This window comes from Phaenicophaeus curvirostris, chromosome 3, assembly GCF_032191515.1.
Source record: "Phaenicophaeus curvirostris isolate KB17595 chromosome 3, BPBGC_Pcur_1.0, whole genome shotgun sequence".
NCBI classification, from domain to species: domain Eukaryota; kingdom Metazoa; phylum Chordata; class Aves; order Cuculiformes; family Cuculidae; genus Phaenicophaeus; species Phaenicophaeus curvirostris.
Genome location: NC_091394.1, coordinates 21,535,361 through 21,556,679, shown reverse-complemented (window position 1 = coordinate 21,556,679; position 21,319 = coordinate 21,535,361). Strand labels below are relative to the sequence as shown.

The 21,319-nt window shown below is 39.0% G+C and overlaps 1 protein-coding gene across 1 annotated transcript; it reads right to left on the bottom strand.

The window, feature by feature from the left end:
- Window positions 1-6,945: 6,945 nt before the first annotated feature.
- OTULIN (OTU deubiquitinase with linear linkage specificity) lies at window positions 6,946-20,798 on the bottom strand. The gene is made up of 8 exons (XM_069853492.1): window positions 20,769-20,798; window positions 19,647-19,982; window positions 15,784-15,857; window positions 14,902-14,996; window positions 13,482-13,625; window positions 11,824-11,949; window positions 10,988-11,257; window positions 6,946-9,727 (listed from the first exon to the last, which is right to left on the bottom strand). Exons 2-8 carry the CDS (start codon window positions 19,958-19,960, stop codon window positions 9,533-9,535), a joined length of 1,218 nt encoding a protein of 405 aa, XP_069709593.1. The 5' UTR covers window positions 19,961-19,982; window positions 20,769-20,798; the 3' UTR covers window positions 6,946-9,532.
- Between the last annotated feature and the right edge of the window lie 521 nt (window positions 20,799-21,319).

The following is a 21,319-nucleotide window of genomic DNA, read 5'->3' as shown; positions in this document are numbered from 1 at the left end:
GGAATTCCAGTTGATTTTTCTCAAAGTAAATGTTGCTTTCTGTAATTTGTTGACATGCTAAAGCTACCGGTTAGATATTTTTAATGACCATTTTGTTTTGCTTTAGACATGTGGGTTTTCTTTAAATTCTAAAGAAACCAATGAAGGTTAAAACTTTGTACATTTTTAAGTGACTGCAAGGTCAAAAGTATAAAGGTACATGTTGCATTAAAATTGAGTGCTGTTTATGTATTTAACAGAGACGTGTGGTTTTGCATTGTTAAAAAGAATGATCTATGCTTTCTTTGGGGAGGATTTGTGCTCCAGTATTGTCCTACAGCTTTCATATTCTAATTACTTTAAGTAAACTTCTAACAATTTGCATATGATTCATGATTCTGATTGCTTCTGTTTTCTTAATTCTGATAATCTGACATGTTCTGAAGTACTCTTCTCATTTGGAACAAGCAAATATAGCTCCTGGTGAGAAACTAATCCAACACGCAAATTGTTTTTGAATTATAAGCATGATGCTGCCAACTACAAGGTCTTAACTTGAAGTTAGTGAAATCCAAGGGTATCCGTAAAACAATGTAAGACAAGCTTTTAATTTCTACAAAGCTTCCACGTGTTGTTGATATCCAAATACCATTGTCAGAATGCTTTTTCCACACCAAATCTGAAACTTCCAGTTAAATAGACACTTTGTACTTAAAAGGAGAGCATTATTCTCATCAGGCCAGGGCAAACTCAAATGTCATGAGAAGATGCTTCATCCATCCATCTGGCAAGCCACCAAAGCTGTTCTTATGAAGCTGTGAAAACATTCCTTAACCAAAAATGTTTAGTGTTTGATTTTTAACAACATGTCCCTTGGGTACTCTCGGATGACCAAGTCTAAGCCACCCAGAGCCAGTGAGAAAGCTCCCTATGGGACCAGTCTTAACTGTCTCTCCTGCTGTGACACTTGAGCAGCTGGTGTTTCTACAAAGGCCTTGAAGAGGTATGATGATAGGGCTTTGCTCATACCTGTGACCAACCCTCCAGGACTCTGCTGCCTTAGTTCTCTCCACGCCAGCCCACTGCAGATTCAGATGATGCTTTCTGAGAGAAGTGAAGCTTCTCCAGCCCACAGAATGACTGCCTCACACACTATTTTAAATTTTAGGCAGCCCATGATCTCCAGCATGCCATATACCTAAAGCCTGGTCTCCCTTAGGGTCCCTCATGCCTTCTGAGCCCTTCAATTCCTGCACACCTCATCCTGTCACCTCTGGTTAGGGCTACCCAACGACCCTCTCAGCCCCCTCGCATCTGCGCCCACTTGCCCCCTGGAGTGCAGGGATTGGCTGTGCATCATCTTCTTTGTGACAGGGCTGGTACAGCAACGTGGTTTCTCCTGGCCCTCGGTGCAGAGGGCCTTTGGAGACCCCTCAACTGGCCGCAGCTCTCACTACACCTTGCTCCTCCTTCCTGCTCTCCAGCCACTGATTGCTGTCCCCACGGCTGGAGAAAGTACGAACTCATGTCTGGTCACATTCCTACCCAAAACCAGGAACACTGAGCACAGCCAGGAATATAATTAGGGCATCTACATCAGCAAGCAATAACTCAGTCACACACAGGCACACGTTCATTAGCTGCTGCCACCACCGCTGCCTTCCCATGGCCACTTGCAAAAAGCATGGCCTGACCTTGTCCACCTCTCCCTGCCAAGAGCACTGGCCTGGCAGGAGGCCATGATAAAAAAAAAAAAGTAGGGAAAAGAAAGAGTCTTGGGATAGGACTTAGGAAAAGATACTTACTGCCTTTGTGCTGGCCAGTCCTGCATCCCCACGCATGACAGCAGGGGCAACTGAGCCAACATCCCCATGCCTTGGAAGTCCAGAGCCTGTTTGAAAGCAGGTAGGAGGATTACTGCCATCCTGCTTCATTTTGATCAGATTGAGGAAAGCAAGACTGAGCAGATTAAGCATAAAGTGTAAACAGTCACATGCGGTGAGTCTGACTTTCTCAAAATGATCTTTACCTTTTCGGGACCACACAGGCTTTATTTCTCTTTCCCTAAGCAACAAGGGGTCAGGTTCTAAGCAGATAAAAAGCAAGACACGAAGTATGATAGCAAATAGCATTATTAATTCACCTTCTTCGCTTGCGGTCTTGAAAGTCTCCTCTCCGTCCCTCCTTCTCTCCCATCAGCAGACCCTCCTTTGACTGTTCCTCCAGTAATGAAGACAATTAGCTCTTCCCTCGATGCGATATACTGAAATATAAGCCAGTGTATTTCCCCAAAGGGTACATATAGACCTCAGATGAATGAGTCTTCAGCCACAGACAGAAAAACACGCTCACAGACAGTACTGCACAGCATTTGCTTTTACGTCTAATAATCAATCATAAAAGGGGGGACAAAGAGGTGAGAGAACGCAGTTCTGCTGGAGATCTGTAGCATATGTGCTGCTGGAGGAAGTGCTGCTTCCAAGGAACAGAAAATGGCTCAGTACCACAGACAAGTGAAAAAAATCCTGAAATCAACAGAGGTGTGGCACAAAACAGCAAAAGCGGCACCATCAGCTTTTGGCTGGCCTTGCCTGAGACAGCACTTCCGCATGAGGTGTCAGGCAACCATGGATGACAAATATTCTCCCAGTCCCTGTGACACAGCAGGGAGGAAAACTGAAGCCAAGCAGTGGCTGCTGAGGAAGGTACTATCCAGAAGAAAGTCAAGCAGTAATTAACTCTCTACACAGCCTATTCTGTAGCTGTGAAAAAGCAAGCCTCCTTCCTCTAGGTGACTTAAAAGGTGCAGCATCTGCCCATGTCTTATAAGCAGAGGAGTGTTTTCTCACCAGCTGGAGCCAGTGCTCCCAAAACTACAACCAAAACAGATTGGTTCATGTCAAGCCCAGCTACCACAAGCTGGCAGTTTATGCACACACCATCCTGTGCAGCATTTCTTTGGAGACCTATGTGTTTTGATGGCAAGCCCCATCAATGACAACATAGCCCCACAGTACAACAGGACCACCTTCACAATGCGGCCCCTACACCTTCGATCTTAGTTTTGCAAAGGAAATTTCACACCATTACTTCCTTCAGATTTTCCGTGAGCATACACCTCTGTTGCTGCTTCCCATCTTCTTGCTAGGAAATCAAACATATTATATTCATTAATTAAAAGAGGGGTTTGTTTGTAGCACGGTTTGATGAGACAAAACCCAGCACGTCTAAATGAGAAGAGAGCTCTACAGAGGGCTCATCAGTATATGAACAGGGAAGCACTTGATAGTCTACAAGTAACATTAGTGTCAGATAAAGCTAGAACATAAACACTGTGTGCCAGACCCCTGTTGTAACACCTGCAGGAGGTGCAGGAGGCAGTGATGCTCCAGCTGGGTGTTTTCTGGTGACTTTCTTAGGTGGCCTGGATGGAAGATGAGTCTGTGACACAGAGCAGGAGACAGCACCACCTGCCATTGAGCAAGTGCTATTTCCTGCAATGGAAATAAATTGCTAATTCCCTGAAGTTTGGGGGTTTTCTTAGCTGTAAAAATCCCTTTCCCTCTTTCTTTTCAACCTCATGAGATAAGCAGCTCAATGATGACCCTGGAGAAGAAATTTTGTTACTGGTTCGTCTGCCCCCCTCACCCCAACAATATAAATTCAAAAGACAAACTCATTTGAGGGAACAGAAATTGCTTTTAACTCTTGCTTGCTGCTTTGCTGAAAGGAACACCCTCTTCCAAAATGCAAGTGCTCTCTTGATGCAGTTCATCGCACCTTGGCACAGAAGCTGAACTTTGGCAGCAAGAAGTAAACCTGCCTAGAAGTGGCAAGAAACAGGCTCTCACCGAAGCATGCACTTTCAGCTCTGCAGAACCACTCTTAGAGCAAAACAGCCAGATCTTCTGCTGTAAAACAAAGGCCAAAATGCTACACAATACTAAGGAAAAAAAAAAATGCACTGAAAGGAGGGGCCTCTAGAAAGAGTTTAAATGAAACAGCCCCTGTTGTCTCATGGCCCACAAGCCTGCAGTCTGTACATCTTCTTTGCTTAATACAATTTATTATTTATTTTTTTAGCATGAAAGATTAAGAAATAATCTTATGATACAGAAAACATTCAGAAACGTGAAAAGAATAGCAGTCCATCAACCATTCCACCTCTAAAAATACAGCCTCTTATAGTTACATCTACTAGTCTATGGATGTAATGTCTTTTACTGAATACATTCCTCTCAGCTAGAAATTATTTTTGTCATCTCATCAATTCAGAAAAAACAGTATATATGGTAATAGAGGATTATTATAATGTTTATTCTCTTTTTTCTAAGCACTTTAGATCTTTATAAAATATTATGGATAAAGCTATTTTATTACCTATATAATAAAGACAATACAAGTAAAATATGCTCTGCACACATGCAAATGTGGTTGGAAACTAATAGATTTATACATTTTTAAAGTAATTTAATTTGCTTTTGGACATTTTGAGAACCCAACCTCACCATTTCTCAGTGCAGCATGTCTCAGTTAAGATGCTATTTCTTACAGAAAGTATACTGACTGTGAAGACTCAGATGTGTCAATACATCAACTGAAGGTTTGGATAAGTATATAAGCAAAACCAGATATCTCAGAAACCAAACAGAGGTCTTGCTACAAATTTCAATCCCTACTAGAAGATTATTAGTCAAGATACAAACATATGAACTATTTGATAGTAAAAAAGATTTAAAAAAATTAAAGGGAAAAAACCATCAGGTCTCTTATCACTTCATTTCACATTGTCTCACACATCTTAATAATCTCTTTCATCTACCTACGCACTATTAAGAAACATGTACCTTCACACAAGCCTTGATGCTGCTAAACCATGATCTTTAGAGACCACTAGATCAGCAGGAAGAGTGGTGTTGCCAGAATGTAGTAACTCAGTATGACTGGTGATTATGTATCCTAAAGGTGTGTTGTGCTTGCTGGAGGACTAAGGTGGAGAGACAAGCCAGCAGATCCCCTCACCATAACTTGGGAAGGAAACTCTCCAAGTGCCACTGGCTGGGAAGCGGCTGAGCCTGGATTGTCTGCCTGTGCTCTCCCCTCACCTGCAGTGACAGCTGCCAGCAAACAACCTGACCCTGGGCTAGGGCTCAGTTCCAGATAAAGATTAACTCCCAGGCTCCCCGGCAAAGCCACCAAAACACCAAGAGCATGCACTAGGCATAGCCGCAGACTGTAAAGTGAGTATTTCTCGTAACAAGACTGACTGAGAAGGATGATACTAATTTCATTATTACTGTAGCAGCTTTTCTTTTTTTCTTTTTCTTTTTTTTAATGGGTGGGTGCACAACAGATCTAACAAGGACAGTGTCTAAATTCTGTACCATCCCAGTAAGACACAAACGCTTGCAGAATTATTTGATTCTGGGGAAGTAAGGAGGGGGGGAAATTGCACCTTCCATACTCAGCCTGCATAGTAGCGTTGTTTGTATAAAATGACGCATCCTTCATTTCCAGTCAAGCAAATGACAAATCTTTATGCTGAAGAGCATGTGCAGAGACTACCTGCTGCAGTCCCTGCAGTAGCTGCAAGAGCCCAAAGGAAATATATGACATCAAAGACCTGGCGGACAAATGCTTAAAGAAATAACTCAAAACCTCATAATTCCAAAAAAGGCCAAACTAGAGAAACAATCCTCTGGAAGAGGCAGCTGGCGATCACATTTGGTTTGCCATTCCTCCTTCAGCATGCCACAGTGCTCATCCAACAGCCCTGATAAAACAATTTCTAGTCAGGACTGACTAGTTCTTCAATGGCTTGATAATCTTGGGGTGTTTTTTTTAGCATACCACCAACTTGAATAGAAGTCATGAACTGAAATAAGAGCAACTGATCAACACCCATGCAGAGAACTAATTGTCTGGGACAAAGGACTAGAGAGTCATCTTCCTTGAGAGGCCTCCACCATGCTAAGCCTTCCCCTTTTCACTTTTAACTCTGTAGAATTAATAGTGTTTCTTTTCCATTTGTCAGAGGTTGATGTTGTCTTCCTCAAGAAGCTTATAAACAGAAATATTGTTTGAATCTGACTGGCTTGAAGCACATTAGTCAATGTCAAAGCACAATTATCTAGCGGCAAGCTTCCAGAACATGTCGCCTGTCTTCTTCCATCATTACCAAAAAAGGGAGCATTCAGAAAGTACGTTTCGCCATCTTCAAACATTCTCAGTCCTATCCTCACAGCTAGTGTACGGGGGGAACAAATGGCACTTGCATCCAGAAGATAAGATGCAGGGGCTGGACAATCAACATTGTTAAACAGTAGGGACTAGAGACCATGAATCGAGCCCTGCACTCGATATACCATGCAAGTGCTCCCTCTGCCTACATGCTTTAACACCTAAAAGGGGATACGTGACATCTGCCATGCTGATAGAAGTTCCCATCTTGCTCTCCACCTCACCCACACTAGCTTTTGATTATAGGGCTGTCACCACCACACAAAATTAACTTGGGCAAGATTTGGTCAAGCTTTGACTCATCTGAATAAAACTGCAGTCCTGAATCAAACGCAGCTACAACTCTCTGGGCAGCGAGGTTCTGGGGTAAGTCCTACGGGACACCATCAAGCCAGTTCCAGCCTCTCAGAGTCATACCCAGCCTAAGCTTTGCTGTTGCCTGCAGCAGCTCCAGCTCAGCCCAGTCAACTATTCCCATCTAGGACAGTGCAATGTACCTCTCAGCCATCTGGACCTCTAGTTTTCCTTCACATAAAGAACTATTCCTACACACTTCCAGCAGTAGAGAGGAAGCTAGAAGAGAAGTGTCCATTAGCTCTATTACACATTTCTTACTAGGAGACCAAAGAAAGGCAAAACAAAAGTTTTGCATAGACCACAATTGTGTTTAATAAAAAAATTACAATACTTTTTAAAAAGTAATCAGATATTCCAGGATAAAGCACTGTGATAGAGTGGGATGCTTCCATTTAGTACCTGGAAGCACACTAAAACGATTCAGAAGAACACAGTCAACATGTGCCTCCTTCTCTAAAAAACATATTGGGCATAACAATGCTATTAACATAGCGACAAAAAAGCACACAGAGGAAGTCATCCTGTTGTAACTATTCTCTACTAACTCCCAGGAGCTCACATAGGTACAGTTCAGATTTTTAATACTGTACTAAGAAAGTATGGCAGGTGTTGAGTAAAGCATCTGTTTCCTTTAGTACATTGATCTGGAAGTAGAGCAGCTATGATGAATTTATTCATATGCAGGAGCCATGGACATCAGTGTGGAGCACAGAATTGATTTGACCTCTGTCCATTTCCTTTTCCATCCCCTGCTTCCACTTCATGTAATTTGATGACTCTTCCATTTTATTCAGTAGAATACAGGAAGGTGACCCAAGAGAAAAGCCATTGTATAAAGTCCAGATGAAAAACTGACAGCCGCCAATTTTATATTTAAGTTAAATCAATATACTGCACACCACAGTACAGATTATTGCTTATCTCAAACTGGATGGGAAATACAAAGCAACATCAGCTTTTCTATTGTTTGAAACTCAACCTCTGCAGGAACAATATGTGACTTAAGGTCTACACACACCTTGTGCTCAGTTGTCCTCAGTTCAACGTACAAGCCAATTCTGTGACTTGTTTATGTACCCAACAGTTGTAAACTCAGCCCTTAAAAAGCCTCTGCTTTAGAGGCTTTTGTCACACATTCAGAACACTTGCTTTGTGAATGTATAACTAAGATGTCTTTTTCAAAGAGATCATAAGTTTTAATCGCAAGTATCTCAAATAGAAGACATCAAGATTTAAATAATTTCAGTTGCTTAACTCGTAACTACAACTTTTCTATCAGAGTTCAGGGAGTTGCCAAAGTTAATTTATTATTCTTTCCCCTTCAGCAATACTCGTATAGCAGTAATTCAGGGAATTTTTTTTTGTCCCACATGTGCAAACAGCAAGCTAATAATTACTTGTTTTACATACATTACCATCCTTTGCAGCTTTCAAGAAATAACTAACTTGAACAAGGATTTCAAAACTATAAACGTAAAAATATGAAGCTAAGGAGAAAACTGCATAAAACAAGAAACAATATTGTCAGGCGAATGGAATTACTTTTATTCCATTGTAGTAGCCAGATATTTTCAGTAACATATCAAACGGTTGTTTCAAACAGTAGTTTCAAAAGGCAAAGACAATGTGAGGCAAAAGACCTCACAGAGATGCGTCCAAAACATTTTATAACATAGTGAATCCACATTCCCACTGTGCAGTTGCCTTACACAATAAAAGAAAAGTTATACAAATCAATTTCAAGTAGAAGAAAACAGAATTGGAAGTTTTGCATGCCAGATGTTTTGCATGCAATTTCCTCCAGAATATTTGAATGAAAAGTAGTTTTTATAATCGCATCACTTTTATGTAAGAAGGCTTTCTAAGACAAACCAAGCCATCTGTGTATGTCAAGTATTCCACTTAAACCAACTTCCACTCTCCTGTTCCCAGAATCATTTGTAGGGAGGGCATACTTCCACTTTAAGCTAAAGGTGAAGATCTTATTATCTGATTATTTTTAAGCTATCAGATGCCAAGAGTGCTGACATATTTTCTGCATTCCTTCAATTTAAAGTACAATGAATAATTATAAGCAGAAAGAGAACCCCCCACATACTCCTCCCAAGAGTGGAGAAGTTGCACCAGAAGTTTACTTCCATCTCCTGCTGTTCCTGGACAAATTGAAATCCACAGCTACCACTGAGTATTAACATTACAGGAACACAAACATGAACAGACATGGACATTAGAGGGCACATGGTTATCTCATATCACCTATCATAACTGAAGGAGGAATTCCGTGTAGGTTTTTAATTTGTGACCTCCTAACAAACAACTTTTATGCTCTTTTTTTATCAAGTCCCTTTGCCATGATTCCCTCAAGAGACTGAAAGGGGAACATCTCTATTTTCAGCATAATAGACAACTAGCTTCTAAATAAGAGATATTCATGTTGGGAAAAAAAATCAAAGCATTAGAAAACTTTAAATAACATCTCTCTTATAGCACAAACCATGGCAGGCATTAAATTCCAACTGCAAAAGAATTACATTGCTCCCCGAGACCCAAGATTTGTACAAATTGCTTCTAAGCACCCTTACAAACATCAGTAAGGACACTGCCAGCTTACTTTTCCAGAAATGTCAGGTCACTTCTTACTACAGAGCCCTACCTATCTTTTTAAAAGAAGCAAACCTATAGTTTTTGCATTCCTATTCAGAGTCAGCCCTTCAAACTAGGATTGTAGAAATTTTGTGGGTTTGGTTTTTTTTAATGGGCAACAGAAGGCATACTTTCAAAATTTTTTCTCTTTAAGCTATTAACAATTTGGTATTTTAGTTCAGATGAAAACTTCTCAAACATGTATTTCAAGTTGTACATCTAATAATGCAGATTTCATCATCACCCTCCTATTTCAAAATAGCACCAGAAACCTCAAAAAGCAGCATGGGTTCGACTGCCAACAATCACTTGCTCACAGCATAGTCTCTTGGCACATTCTGACTGGAATATTATAATGTCTGTCATCTTCAGTTATGAGCGTCACCACAGGCCAATCCTCCTCCGGGTCATTGGGATAAAGTGTGATAAATTCATCAGTACTATATTTATATAATCGATACACTTGGATGGTATACTGGAGAGCATAAGCAAGGAGAAACATTTCCACCTACATTGGAAAAAAGCAGAAATACAATGTGTAAGATTAAACATATCTTTTACAAATATTTACATAAAAACACTAAACTAATACCTACCAGATGTAATTTTTCAAAGAAAAATATATGAAGAAAAGTAAATGAGAATGCACATACATAAGCATCTAGTTCAGCTTCCTAATCATTCAAGCCACCCTTAACTTCATACACAAACATCTCCGCACCTTTAACATGGAGCTCTTCAGACTCAATGGAATTAGTTCTAAAGAAAAGCGACATTATAGAGAGAACCCCATTTCCCTACTGCCAAGAACAGGTACAAAATACATTCTATCATATCAGTATTCATCCCATTAATTCAGTACACCAGAAAAGAATGGGTTTCAGGCACTGATCCTTTCTGTCTTAGGGGGTACTCTGAACTCTCTAGCCAAATAAAAAGCAGATAGAAGCCCTTACAAATCCTGTTGCTATCAGAAGAAACTCAAGAGAAAGAAGATGGAGAGCCTTCTATCTTGTCTACTACAGTAGCAAGCATATCCTGTTCTAAGTAACAATCCACAATTTTACTGAAAAAAATAAATCCAGTCATCACAAAAATATGCAACCTTACTTACTGACTAAACTAGGCATCAAAAAAGTCAGCAAGAATCAACTGGTTTAACAGTACCCACAATCTGTTGAAGCTATACTAGTTGTCAGATTTTTAAGCTAATAAACACAAAACATAATAATTTCATGTTTCTAGAGTCTATAATTAAGTAGTGAATTTAATTGCTGGACAACACTGGTAACATATTCAATGGAATTTTTTTGAATGGGCGTTCTAAAATCTTACAGACTCTTCAGCTCATTAGCCACTACATCTTGTTTTGGGGCTTTTTTATGATATGCATATCACTTCTGCATCACATAAGGCAGTAATTGTCATTAGTTTATCAGAATTCAAGCAGTATATGTACTATGCATGACCTCCTCTTTATAATTTGAGTATTCACTTTAAAGAAAAATAACATGATAAAAGCTAACAATTAAGGCTAATACAAAAGTTTATACTAATAGAATACCACAATTCCAAAGAATGATGCTACCTGTCAGCTGCCACACAAAAAACAATGTTTAAAAGAAAGGCCTTTATAGATTCTTACTATAGGCATGCAGTTTTTCTATTTTTACCAAAGCGCAGACAAAAGCTGGGTGATTTCTTAAACCACTTGAAATTAAAAACTCCAAAACAGGAAAATAACACTGTAAAAACAATTTCTCCTTACTTGTTCAAGGCCTCCACTGTGACCAATATGATTCAAATGATTTTGCATTAACTGACAAGGGTTGCTAGATGTATCCCTTGCAAACAGTAACCATGAGAAGACAGGAACACTCCTTCCATTTTTATCATCATTGTATAATCTAATGGCAGTGTTAAGCATCAAAAATTTCAGTGCTTCGTAGAGACTATACTCCTCTTCTTCATTTTTAAACAGTTTATCACAAGCGTCTTGTTTCTCAATAGGATCCTCAATTTCACTTATATCCTTCCACTACAAAAGAAAATAACACACGCATGCATCAATAGCCATCATTGTGCAAAACCTCACTTGTGAATTGTCAGATACACAGCACTGGCATTTAGAATTCCATTTATGAAGGTGTTTGTGCCTTTTTAAAAGCATTCAAGAATATTTCCATAGCGGTATTCTTATCAAGGTCAAGCCGAGTCTGATTTTCATAGAATCTGTCCTTAGGCAAAGCAAAAAAAAGGGATCTTGGAAATCACTGCAAGGTAGCAAAACAATTACTTGTTGTGCCATGACAATATTAAGATAATAAGTTGTTTGTTTCCTGCATCATAAATCCTATAACCATCATATTCTTTACATTTTAGTGACTTAGAATGCCTACTTCACTCCTGTCCTCAGAAGCTGCTTGAACACAGCCTTCTAAACTTTCTTAAAATATTCTTTTCTTGGTTTTTTTGCAGTATGCATACAGAAAAGTGACTTTTTTCAATGGTAAAAGCATCTTTATGCTAAATTCACTATATTCAAAAACCTTCGGCATCTTTCTTACTTGCAAGTGATCAAGAATAAAAAAATATTTTTCCAACCTTTTTCCTTAGAAGTATTAAACATTCTTTAATTTCATCACTTATTTCTCCCATCTTCCTGCCCAATTTCTCTTTCAACTGCCACTGCTTGATCCAGTCATATCTGCTCAGCAAGTTTTCAGGAAGCTGGAAGTTGAGAGAAGGCAGCTTAAGTCAAAAGTCTTGAAAAGAAAAGCCACCAACTTGCATACTGTTATTTTATTTTTTAAGATTTTTCACCTTAAAACAAACCCTCATCCCTTCTTCTGAACAGATGTTGTTCTCAGGTGACCTTAAGTGAACACAACTGGTTCTATGTAATACTTGCTGGATAACACTCAGAGTATCAGTCTATTATTATTTCCAGATCTAACCAACATATAAGCACAGTAAAAATTAATTGTTCTAAGTTACTCACGGCTGTTCATGTTTGTTTTTGGGTTTTTTTTCAATTAAGAAAAACTCTCTCCAGCACCACATGACAGTGAATGGAGGTTGAAAGTGTCCCTTGAACCAAAAGAAGGTTACAGATGTGATGACATCAACCAGATAATCCAGAAGTCTTGGTGGAGTGCAAATTTCTTAGCCCAGAACAGACAAAATGTGTTTTCTTTTCGGGGTACATAATTAGAACAATATGGGACTGGCTTTCTGATAAAGAAGAAAACAACCTAGTGGTTAGTTGATGCTTCAAAATTGGCTCTTTTATTGCTCACATGCTACACTTGCTCATTTAAGAGCTTTAATGCTTCTCCTTAAGGACACTTTTTTTTACTTTTTTAACACTCATTTATTAAGCCATTTTACTGCTAGAATTGGAAGAGCATCTTGTGCCTCAAAATCAACTAAATCTCTGGCTAGAGCAGCACATATGCCATCAGCCATTACCTCTCAATTTTATCAGGACGTCAAATTAGTAACGTGTTCTCTTTAATGGCAATCAAGTATTTGGCAGATACACACAAATCTTTCCCCAGAATTTGTCTTGTGTCAACAAAGTTCACTTGGCGGTACCAGTGAACACAGGAGAAACACCCAAGAAGCCTTCCCCCTTTCTTCTTCTGCTCTTAATAACACACCTTGATTTCCTTAAACACCAATGCTTAGTAAGAACTGTTCGTCATGTTAGGCTGGAGTTGCTCTTACACTTATTTTAAGTAACATTTAAGACATGGGGAATACATACACTCTGAAACCCCTGCAGCACCCAATTTGCTAATCCACTTTCTAGAGAAACCGTACATGGCAGAGAAGAATACATATAATAATTTCAAAAAGCTTGGATTTGTGATTCGGGTTTTTTTTCCAATGTGCTTAGAGTAAGCAGTCTGTATTTTTTGTTATTACCAGTCATGCTGCGGGGAACCTCTTACTGCCATGTTACGTACAGGAAGAAGAAAACAAGAGGGCAAGATGAAGACAGGCAAGTTACACTACAAGTCAGCACTATTTATACATTAGAAATTCGAAACTAAAAGGGACCTGCATCCAGTTCCAAGTTGAAAGAATCACTGTAAAGGAACAACAAAACTGAATTCTACTACTTCTCAATCTCCATATCTCAAGAGATATGGTGAAGTGAGCATATATCGCACAATAAAGAAATGAGATCATAGAATTATCAAATAGACTGGAACCAAGATTCCTCTACTGCCAGATCATCAGAGTTTGACAGGTACCATAGTAAAATCCTCACTCTGGAGCCAGCTTGGCAACTGGGTAGCTTGACTTAGTGCCTGGAACAGAGTTGCTCTGAGAGCACAATAGTTATCACCTCGCACTCTCCTGATAGATGCAAACTTCTGAGCAACTTCTTCATATCCCTAGGGGGGAAAAAAACCCCACAAAATCTAATTAACATAAAAGCATTAATAAAACGTTTTAAGGTCATGCAGTGGTATCATAAAAGATGTTGGAATATAAGCACACAAATGCTAATGCTATTTAAAAAAAGAAAAAAAAAGGGTTTGACCCATTACCCATTTTGGAAGTTTAAATGCTTTCATATCATACATTATACTTTGAAAAAAACTTCCTTAGTTCTGCTGATCAACAAACAAGAAACCAAAGGAAATCTAAGTAGAAAATTGTTTGTGGCATTTATTTGATGACAGAGCATATAAATCACTGAAATGTGGGTAGCTACCTCAGACTTCAAAAAAATTTCAAACATACAAAACACACACAAGACTTAAATTTAAAAGGACGCCACAGTTACAAGAACTGTCAGCAATAGTTTATGCTACTTACCCAATAAGTCTCACATGTAATTTTTTTTTTCCCCTCAGGGAAAATTTGTGTTTTGAAATATCTTGACACATGCCTCAGCACATTTGTTCCCTCCCTGCTGTTCCCATACATACACTTTTAGCAGAAGCAGCAATGCTGAAATGTAACTTCTGAAACTCAGCATGTCTCTTCAGCTAACTGAGAAAGAGCCAATGTCCAGTGCATCTGTAATTCTCTTAAGAATTTCTTGAGGGTGAGACAGGATCTTTTGATTTATAGAAATTTTTTTTAGGTTTATGAAATTTAGTGGTATGTATATAAAATGTGTTGAAAAAACAAAACAACAAAATAACCATCAACCTCATGCTTTATTTTCTACCATTCTAGCTCAAGATATAATACACAAAAACTAGTCCAAAGCCTATAAAAAAAACCCAAAATTCAGGATTTGTTTTTTAAAAGCTGAGCTTATTTCCTAAAGCTCCGCATCTTGAAAGTCATGCAACTCACTAACTTCAGTTATTTGTCTTCTGCCAGAAAGTTTGGTGCTTTCCCATTTCAACAGCCCACAAAATTACCATTTTATAGCAATGCACAGACATTAAAACTTGGAATTGAAAACAGTAATGAAGAACAGTATGAATCAAACACCTATACTGTCAACAAGTGGCCTTACTAAAAAAAAAAAACAAGCATCTTTGGAACAAGTAGGAACAAAACCACCTTCTAGCTATCAGCTGCTTCTAAGACCAACTCCATAAAACACAGCTGTAGCATTTATATGTTAATGATTATTCCCGCAGCAAATCACCTAATAAACATATAAATCAAACAAAAAGCCCAACAAAATTAAACAAAGAGAACTGATACCTTTCTCATCCTTTTAGCTACGGGTGTATTTCCTCTCCATTCTTTTCTGCAATACTCCATGATATCAATTTCAGGAGCAACACTTACTTTATATTCTGTCAAAACAGTATATGTAACATATTGAGAACTACAAAACAGAAGAACACAGAAAAAGTACTGAATTTCTAAATAAAGTCTATCACTTCAAATTAACATTGGTGTCAAGTGACTGGCATCACAACCTATAGCTACTAAGTAATTATTAGTATCAGAGGGAAAAAATCAGCTTGCTCTGAAAATGACAACTGAATAAAATTATTTAGTTCAACAAAATAGAGAAAATATTAGTTGGCAAAGAGTATAAATTAGTAAAGTGGTCTTTGCTTAGCAATCAGAAAAATATTTGACAGAAGTTTCTCCTCTTCTTTTAGCAGCAGAACTATAAGAGAGAAAGATAACAGGTATTTCTGAACAAGCCAAAAACAACGATAGAAAGAAGAAATACAGTTTTCTCTTGGAATCCCAACACTCTTGATTCCAAAACAGGTAACACTAAGGTTACCAAGGAATTCCAGCAACAGACACTGCTACAATGACTATAAATCAGTAATTTTCAAGCACACCTGTAACACAGGGTATATGAGTGCTTTCCAAAGGATTCTCTCATAACGTAACTGCATAAACACAGTGGAAAACATATACTAAGAGCAACTAGTTTTACATAAAAATTGATTGTTTCATGAATAAAACTATACAATGTACTCGGTCACAAGTAACTTCTATTGCACACAGAAACATCTGTGCACAAAAATCCTTGGAAATGGGGGTGTCAGATCATCACAAATCAGTGCTACCATGAATTCTAATACTGCACTTGAAATGCCACACAAAGTTCAAATGTACCTGAAAAGCTTATCTCACTACGTAATATTTTCTCTCTCTCTATTTCTTCTGCATCACGATACAGGTCCTCCTCACTGCAATGAAAATCAACATACTTCATGTAACAAAAGAAATGTTAGTCATTTACCTTTTCCCCAGTTTAAAACTACAGAAAAGTACTTAAGTCTTCTTCCAGTCATTTTTTCGCCTTTATTTGCTTTCCATCTTACACATTTTCATAAAACCAAAGGAGTTGTCAAAACAATTAAAAAACCTCTTAACTGTTCCCCTTCCTTATTTATGACACTTATATTAATAATGAAACATTGCCTGCATTTCTCTTCTGCTGGTTATATGGAGACTGCAGAGTACCGAAGTCCCTTTTTATTTGTAAATTTTACACGTTCCAAAGATACAAGCCAAAATGCTTTATTTGCCAAGTATAAGAATACTAAAACCTACGCACACACCTAAGAAAGCATTACTCACCAGAGCTTTGTTTCTATGCTCCCCTCGGGTTGAGGGGCATCCCTAGTAATGAGCAGAATATGGGACAGAATATCACGATGAAAATCAATTTCTAAATTTCTAAGTGAGATCCAAACAGCAGCCTGTAGGCTAACTGAAATAGAGACAAAACGTTTCTTCCTCAAATAATATGGACTTCTTGGCCAGGGTACCTTGTCTTAAGAGTTAAATGTCTCCATCTGAGCCCATATACAGACATTCTGAACAGATATTCAAGTTACAACCATGAAGAAGGAAATGATGGTCTAAAAGGATAGCTAGGCATAGCCCAGCATTATCAAGAAGAGATCTCGAAGCTAGAGTGTGAACGTTACCATTGAGAATGGATGTCTACACAGTGCTGAAAAAACAGACAGTAAATTGCACATTCCTTTAAATGCGATTGAGTAGCATTTTTGATATAACTTTAAAATCACAGTTTCACAGATAAAATACTTAAAAAAAAACCCCAAAAAACTATTCACCACCAAACATATTAGTAAATCACTTAAGCTTACCACTGGAAGAAGGTTACATTGAAAGTTTGTATTTTGAAGAAAGTATTTATGCAGAAAAATATGCTGTAAGGTTATTAATCATTGCCCGCTACTATAAGTAGGTTCTAGTCTGCTACTCAAAAAAACTCCACACCCAAACCATAATATGCTTGCAAAAGACCAGGTAGAAATTAAGGCAGTGACCCTGCCCCATCAAACACTACTGAGAGAAGACGTGCAGTTAGGACAACTGCAAGGAAGGGTTTAATGGAGCCAGCTAGTAATTAGATTACTGTCATTAAAGCTGAAAGAATTATTATTATTGCTCCATATTTCATCTTCTTTATAGCCATACCACCTTACTTCAAAAAGTAATTCATTTGCATACATTTCCCTTGAGAACAGGAAAAAAAATGGATAGCATAAAGACAATTTTAGGTTAATACCAGGAAACTGCCACCTTCTGTGCAGTCGCATGAAACAGTTTAGTTTTTACTCAAGTGTCAAACCTTTAACTTTCAAAGTGGTTTTTCTGGGTGCTCAAGCAGCTGCTTGAAATCTGATTCATAACAATACTACATAATATACTACATAATAGTACACATTATGATAATTCTTTTAATTAAAAGAGAAGCAATAGATGCAGCACATATCAAACACATTACTCCATAAAAGCAGCACTACCTGCTGAGAAAAGAAAAAAAAAAATCACATAAATACTTATCCCAAGTCCTTACCCTTGTTTCAGTGAGGCACTGAACAAATTCTAATTTCCATGAATAATCTTATTTCTCAGCAGAGATTAAAGGCCATTAAGGTCTACAGAGAATTTCAAGAATACTTAATAACCTTGAAAATACTATGAAAAAAATAATCCGTTCTGCATCTGACAGCAGCAATCTCTAGCCTGGTTTGGCCTATAAGCTAAGTATTTAAAAGCAACAACCTTCCTCTCTGAGCAAGAACAAACCTGCTTCTACAAAGGATCCCATGGGATGTGGCAGAGTGGGGGTAAGCGTTATGTTGGGATACATCCTCAAATATTTTTGAGTTATAATGCACAAAAAGTGTTCAACTTAGTAAACTACTGAGGTCACCCAAAAAAATAAGTTTGGTGTAGAGTAAGCAGCATCAAGTTCCTTCTGCAGATATTGCCCCATCTTCTTTCTGGGAGCCGACAACATAGAACCAACATATTCAGAACCAGACAGATTAACATCCAGCGTAAACAAAGTACTGCAATACAACTGAGTTGTTTTGAAATCAAGTAGCTAAGAGGTGTAATCCACCTGCACCAGGCACTCTCAGAGGTGAAAGTGAATCTTGACATTGTTCCAGCATAGCAACTGTTGAGTAAATCTGTGAAAACAAGAATGTGGAAACTAAAGACTTTCCTCATTAATCTCCACATTCTTATTAGAAAATATAGTGAAAATAAAATCACAGATGTAAAAGTATAATTAAAAGAAGACATGCATGCACAAAAGTGAAAAAAAAAAGCAGTGCATCGTGCTGTGTGAACACACTTAAAAGTATTAAAAAACACTTCAATTGTTAAACTAGTAAATCAGATTCTGCTGAACCAAAGACACTAAGTAAAAAACAGGATGTCAGATCTAGTGGGATGTCCCTGCCCATGGCAGGGGGGTTGGAACTAGATGATCATTATGGTCCCTTCCAACCCAAACTATTCTATGATTCTATGATTCTATGATTTTACTTGCAGCATCCTGGTCTTTTCATTTTAAAAACAAACAAAAAAACACCCCACACCACTGAAAACAAATAAACGCCAACAAGTTATGATGACAGCAAACAAAACCAAGCTGGAGAGACGGGAAAAGACTATAGGCAAAAAATATAGTTTTAATACTAACAGATTTGCACGACTAGAACTCCTAGTGCTGAAAATACCACATGAAAGCAAAAAGAATGCTTATAGTCATCCGTTTATTATTATGAAGGGATATTTACTTTTTTATGTCCAACTAAACTTGTTGCTCTGAACGGTTCATGTAAATGTATATATAGCAGCCAATTTAAAAATTCAGAAGGATAGACATCCTTACATAAAACACATCTGCCAATAGATGAAATACACTTAATAGATATTTATATCAATCTGTGTATTACTGTTAAATGTGTTAATAGTAAAACTCATATTAACATATTAGATTTGAAAATGTGTACTTGTTTTTAGAGACTTTTTCTACTAAATCAGCACTTACTGTAGATTTTAGATGTTATCTAAAATCAAAGCCAGTCCACTGGTTAACCTACAGAAAGAGGATTAATTGGAAATGACTTTCTCCGGTTTTTAAATGCACATACGGTCACTCTTAGTGGCTTACATTAATTTTGTTTTCAGAAGTTTGGAATCCCTTTTTAAAAACCTTCATATTTACTGCTTCCTCCAGATACCAAATATTCTTGTAAACGCTTCTACCATCAAATCTGACTCAAACAACTAAATTTTTCCTGCAGCCTACAGCAGGAGGTTTACAGAGAAACAAAAACAGAAAAAGCTGAAATGTTAGGTTTAAAGAAAGCCGCCTACAACTGTCAGCACAGCACCTAACAAAGCGTTCACAAGGTTAAAACCAAGCTACCAGAGAATCTGCTTTCAATTCTTAGTTTCCCATACTCTGCATCCTACCCTTAAGAGCTCGATGTCACACCAGTTACTCCCTTAGATGGAAAAAGGCCACTAATAAAGAATAAAAAAATGTAATTTATCTTAAGGGTGAAGGTGCCCTTCAAAGTTTAAGTCAAATCTAAGACAATAACATATGAAATGTTGTCACTTTGAATTTAACTTTCATGAACTTAATTTTCTCTTTTCTAGAGGAAAGCTGTTAATATGGGAAAACAAATCCTCACCTGTCCTCCGATGACTCCATTGCCGAACAATTACTAGACACAGGCAGGTGTAGTTCACAGTTTCCAGACGCATCCTGATGTGTCACAACTGATTTAACTACCTCTGTCTTCTCAGGTCTCCCAGCACTTGTGCATACATAGTCTTTTCTTACTTCTGATGTAGATTGTTCTTTCTGGCCAGCAGTTGCATTTCTTGAAACAAGTTCATTAGAAGGAACACCAACTTCCTTTTTGTGCTTCATCAGCTGTACAACAACTCTCTGTTTTTTCTGTGCCTGATCTGGACTCGCAGAAAGGCTGGTTGATTCTATCATCCACCCTTGAAAATTACCCTGGCTTTGAAGAATGGAGAAACATAAAGAACATGTCTCACAAACAGATATATTTTAAGAAAATTACAAGATTTTGACAGTAACGTTATATTCTCAGGGTTCAGAATGTACTTAAATCATTCAAAGGCAGGAACAAAATTCAAAAAAGCCTGGTAAGATAACACCCAAGCTATTCTGAAAACCATCTCCTTGGCAAACCAGCTTTATTTCCTATTGAGGCTTATCTGTGCCAGTTCCTCAAACACAACCCATGCTGGAATTAGTGCCCCAACTGAATGTTTCCTGTTCTCAAGAGACATCATCACTTAAAAAAAGTGAGGACTAATAGAAAACCCAACGGAATAAGTTTCAGTCCTGCATCCTTACAAGCTCACCCAGGGCTCTGTGAAACTTTCTGTTGCAGCAAGGCTATTAATGAAGAAAAATCTCCCTAAGTTTTGATCCTTCCAATACAAACAAAACCTTCTACAATCCATTCTAGTAATTTCCAAAGGCTTAGGCTTAGGATGTGCTCCAGGCTTATTTGTCTTTAAATCCACCATAAACTGATGGATAACCGTCCGAAAACGATGGGCTGCTTTGCGGCTGCCACCCCTACCCTCTGGACGATCGGGTTAAGGCCTCCCACCTACCGCGCACCCAGTGTCACCACACAAGTGCCGCCACTTCCCCAGGTGTCCCCGCCCCTTCTCCCTCGGCCAAGCTCAGCCGCAGAGCAGCACCTCAGGACGAGCGCCGCGCCCCTCGGGCCGGGGGCTCCGTGCGGGGCGCCCCCGAGCACGGCCCTCACCTCTCCGGCACCGCCGGACACCGGCACCCGCGCCTGCTTCCCTCCTCCCTCCCCCCTCCCTCTCTTCCCTCCTCCCTCCTTCCTTCCCTCCTCCCTCTTTCCCCCTTCCCTCCTCCTTCTTTCCCCCCTTCCCTCCTCCTTCTTTCCCCCCTTCCCTCCTCCTTCTTTCCCCCCTTCCCTCCTCCTTCTTTCCCCCCTTCCCTCCTCCTTCTTTCCCCCCTTCCCTCCTCCTTCTTTCCCCCCTTCCCTCCTCCTTCTTTCCCCCTTCCCTCCTCCTTCTTTCCTCCCTTCCCGCCTCCTTCTTTCCTCCCTTCCCTCCTTCTTTCCTCCCTTCCCTCCTCCTTCTTTCCTCCCTTCCCTCCTTCTTCTTTCCTCCCTTCCCTCCTTCTTTCCTCCCTTCCCTCCTCCTTCTTTCCTCCCTTCCCTCCTCCTTCTTTCCTCCCTTCCCTCCTCCTTCTTTCCTCCCTTCCCTCCTTCTTTCCTCCCTTCCCTCCTTCTTTCCTCCCTTCCCTCCTTCTTTCCTCCCTTCCCTCCTTCTTTCCTCCCTTCCC

Coding starts and splice junctions, on each gene's coding strand:
- OTULIN (XM_069853492.1), bottom strand. CDS start 19,960: ATGATAGAATCAACCAGCCTTTCTGCGAGTCCAGATCAGGCACAGAAA. Junction 13,626..14,901: donor TAGCTAAAAGGATGAGAAAG/GTATCAGTTCTC, acceptor TTTCCCCCCTAG/GGATATGAAGAAGTTGCTCA. Junction 9,728..10,987: donor ACAGTGGAGGCCTTGAACAA/GTAAGGAGAAAT, acceptor TTTCCAATGTAG/GTGGAAATGTTTCTCCTTGC.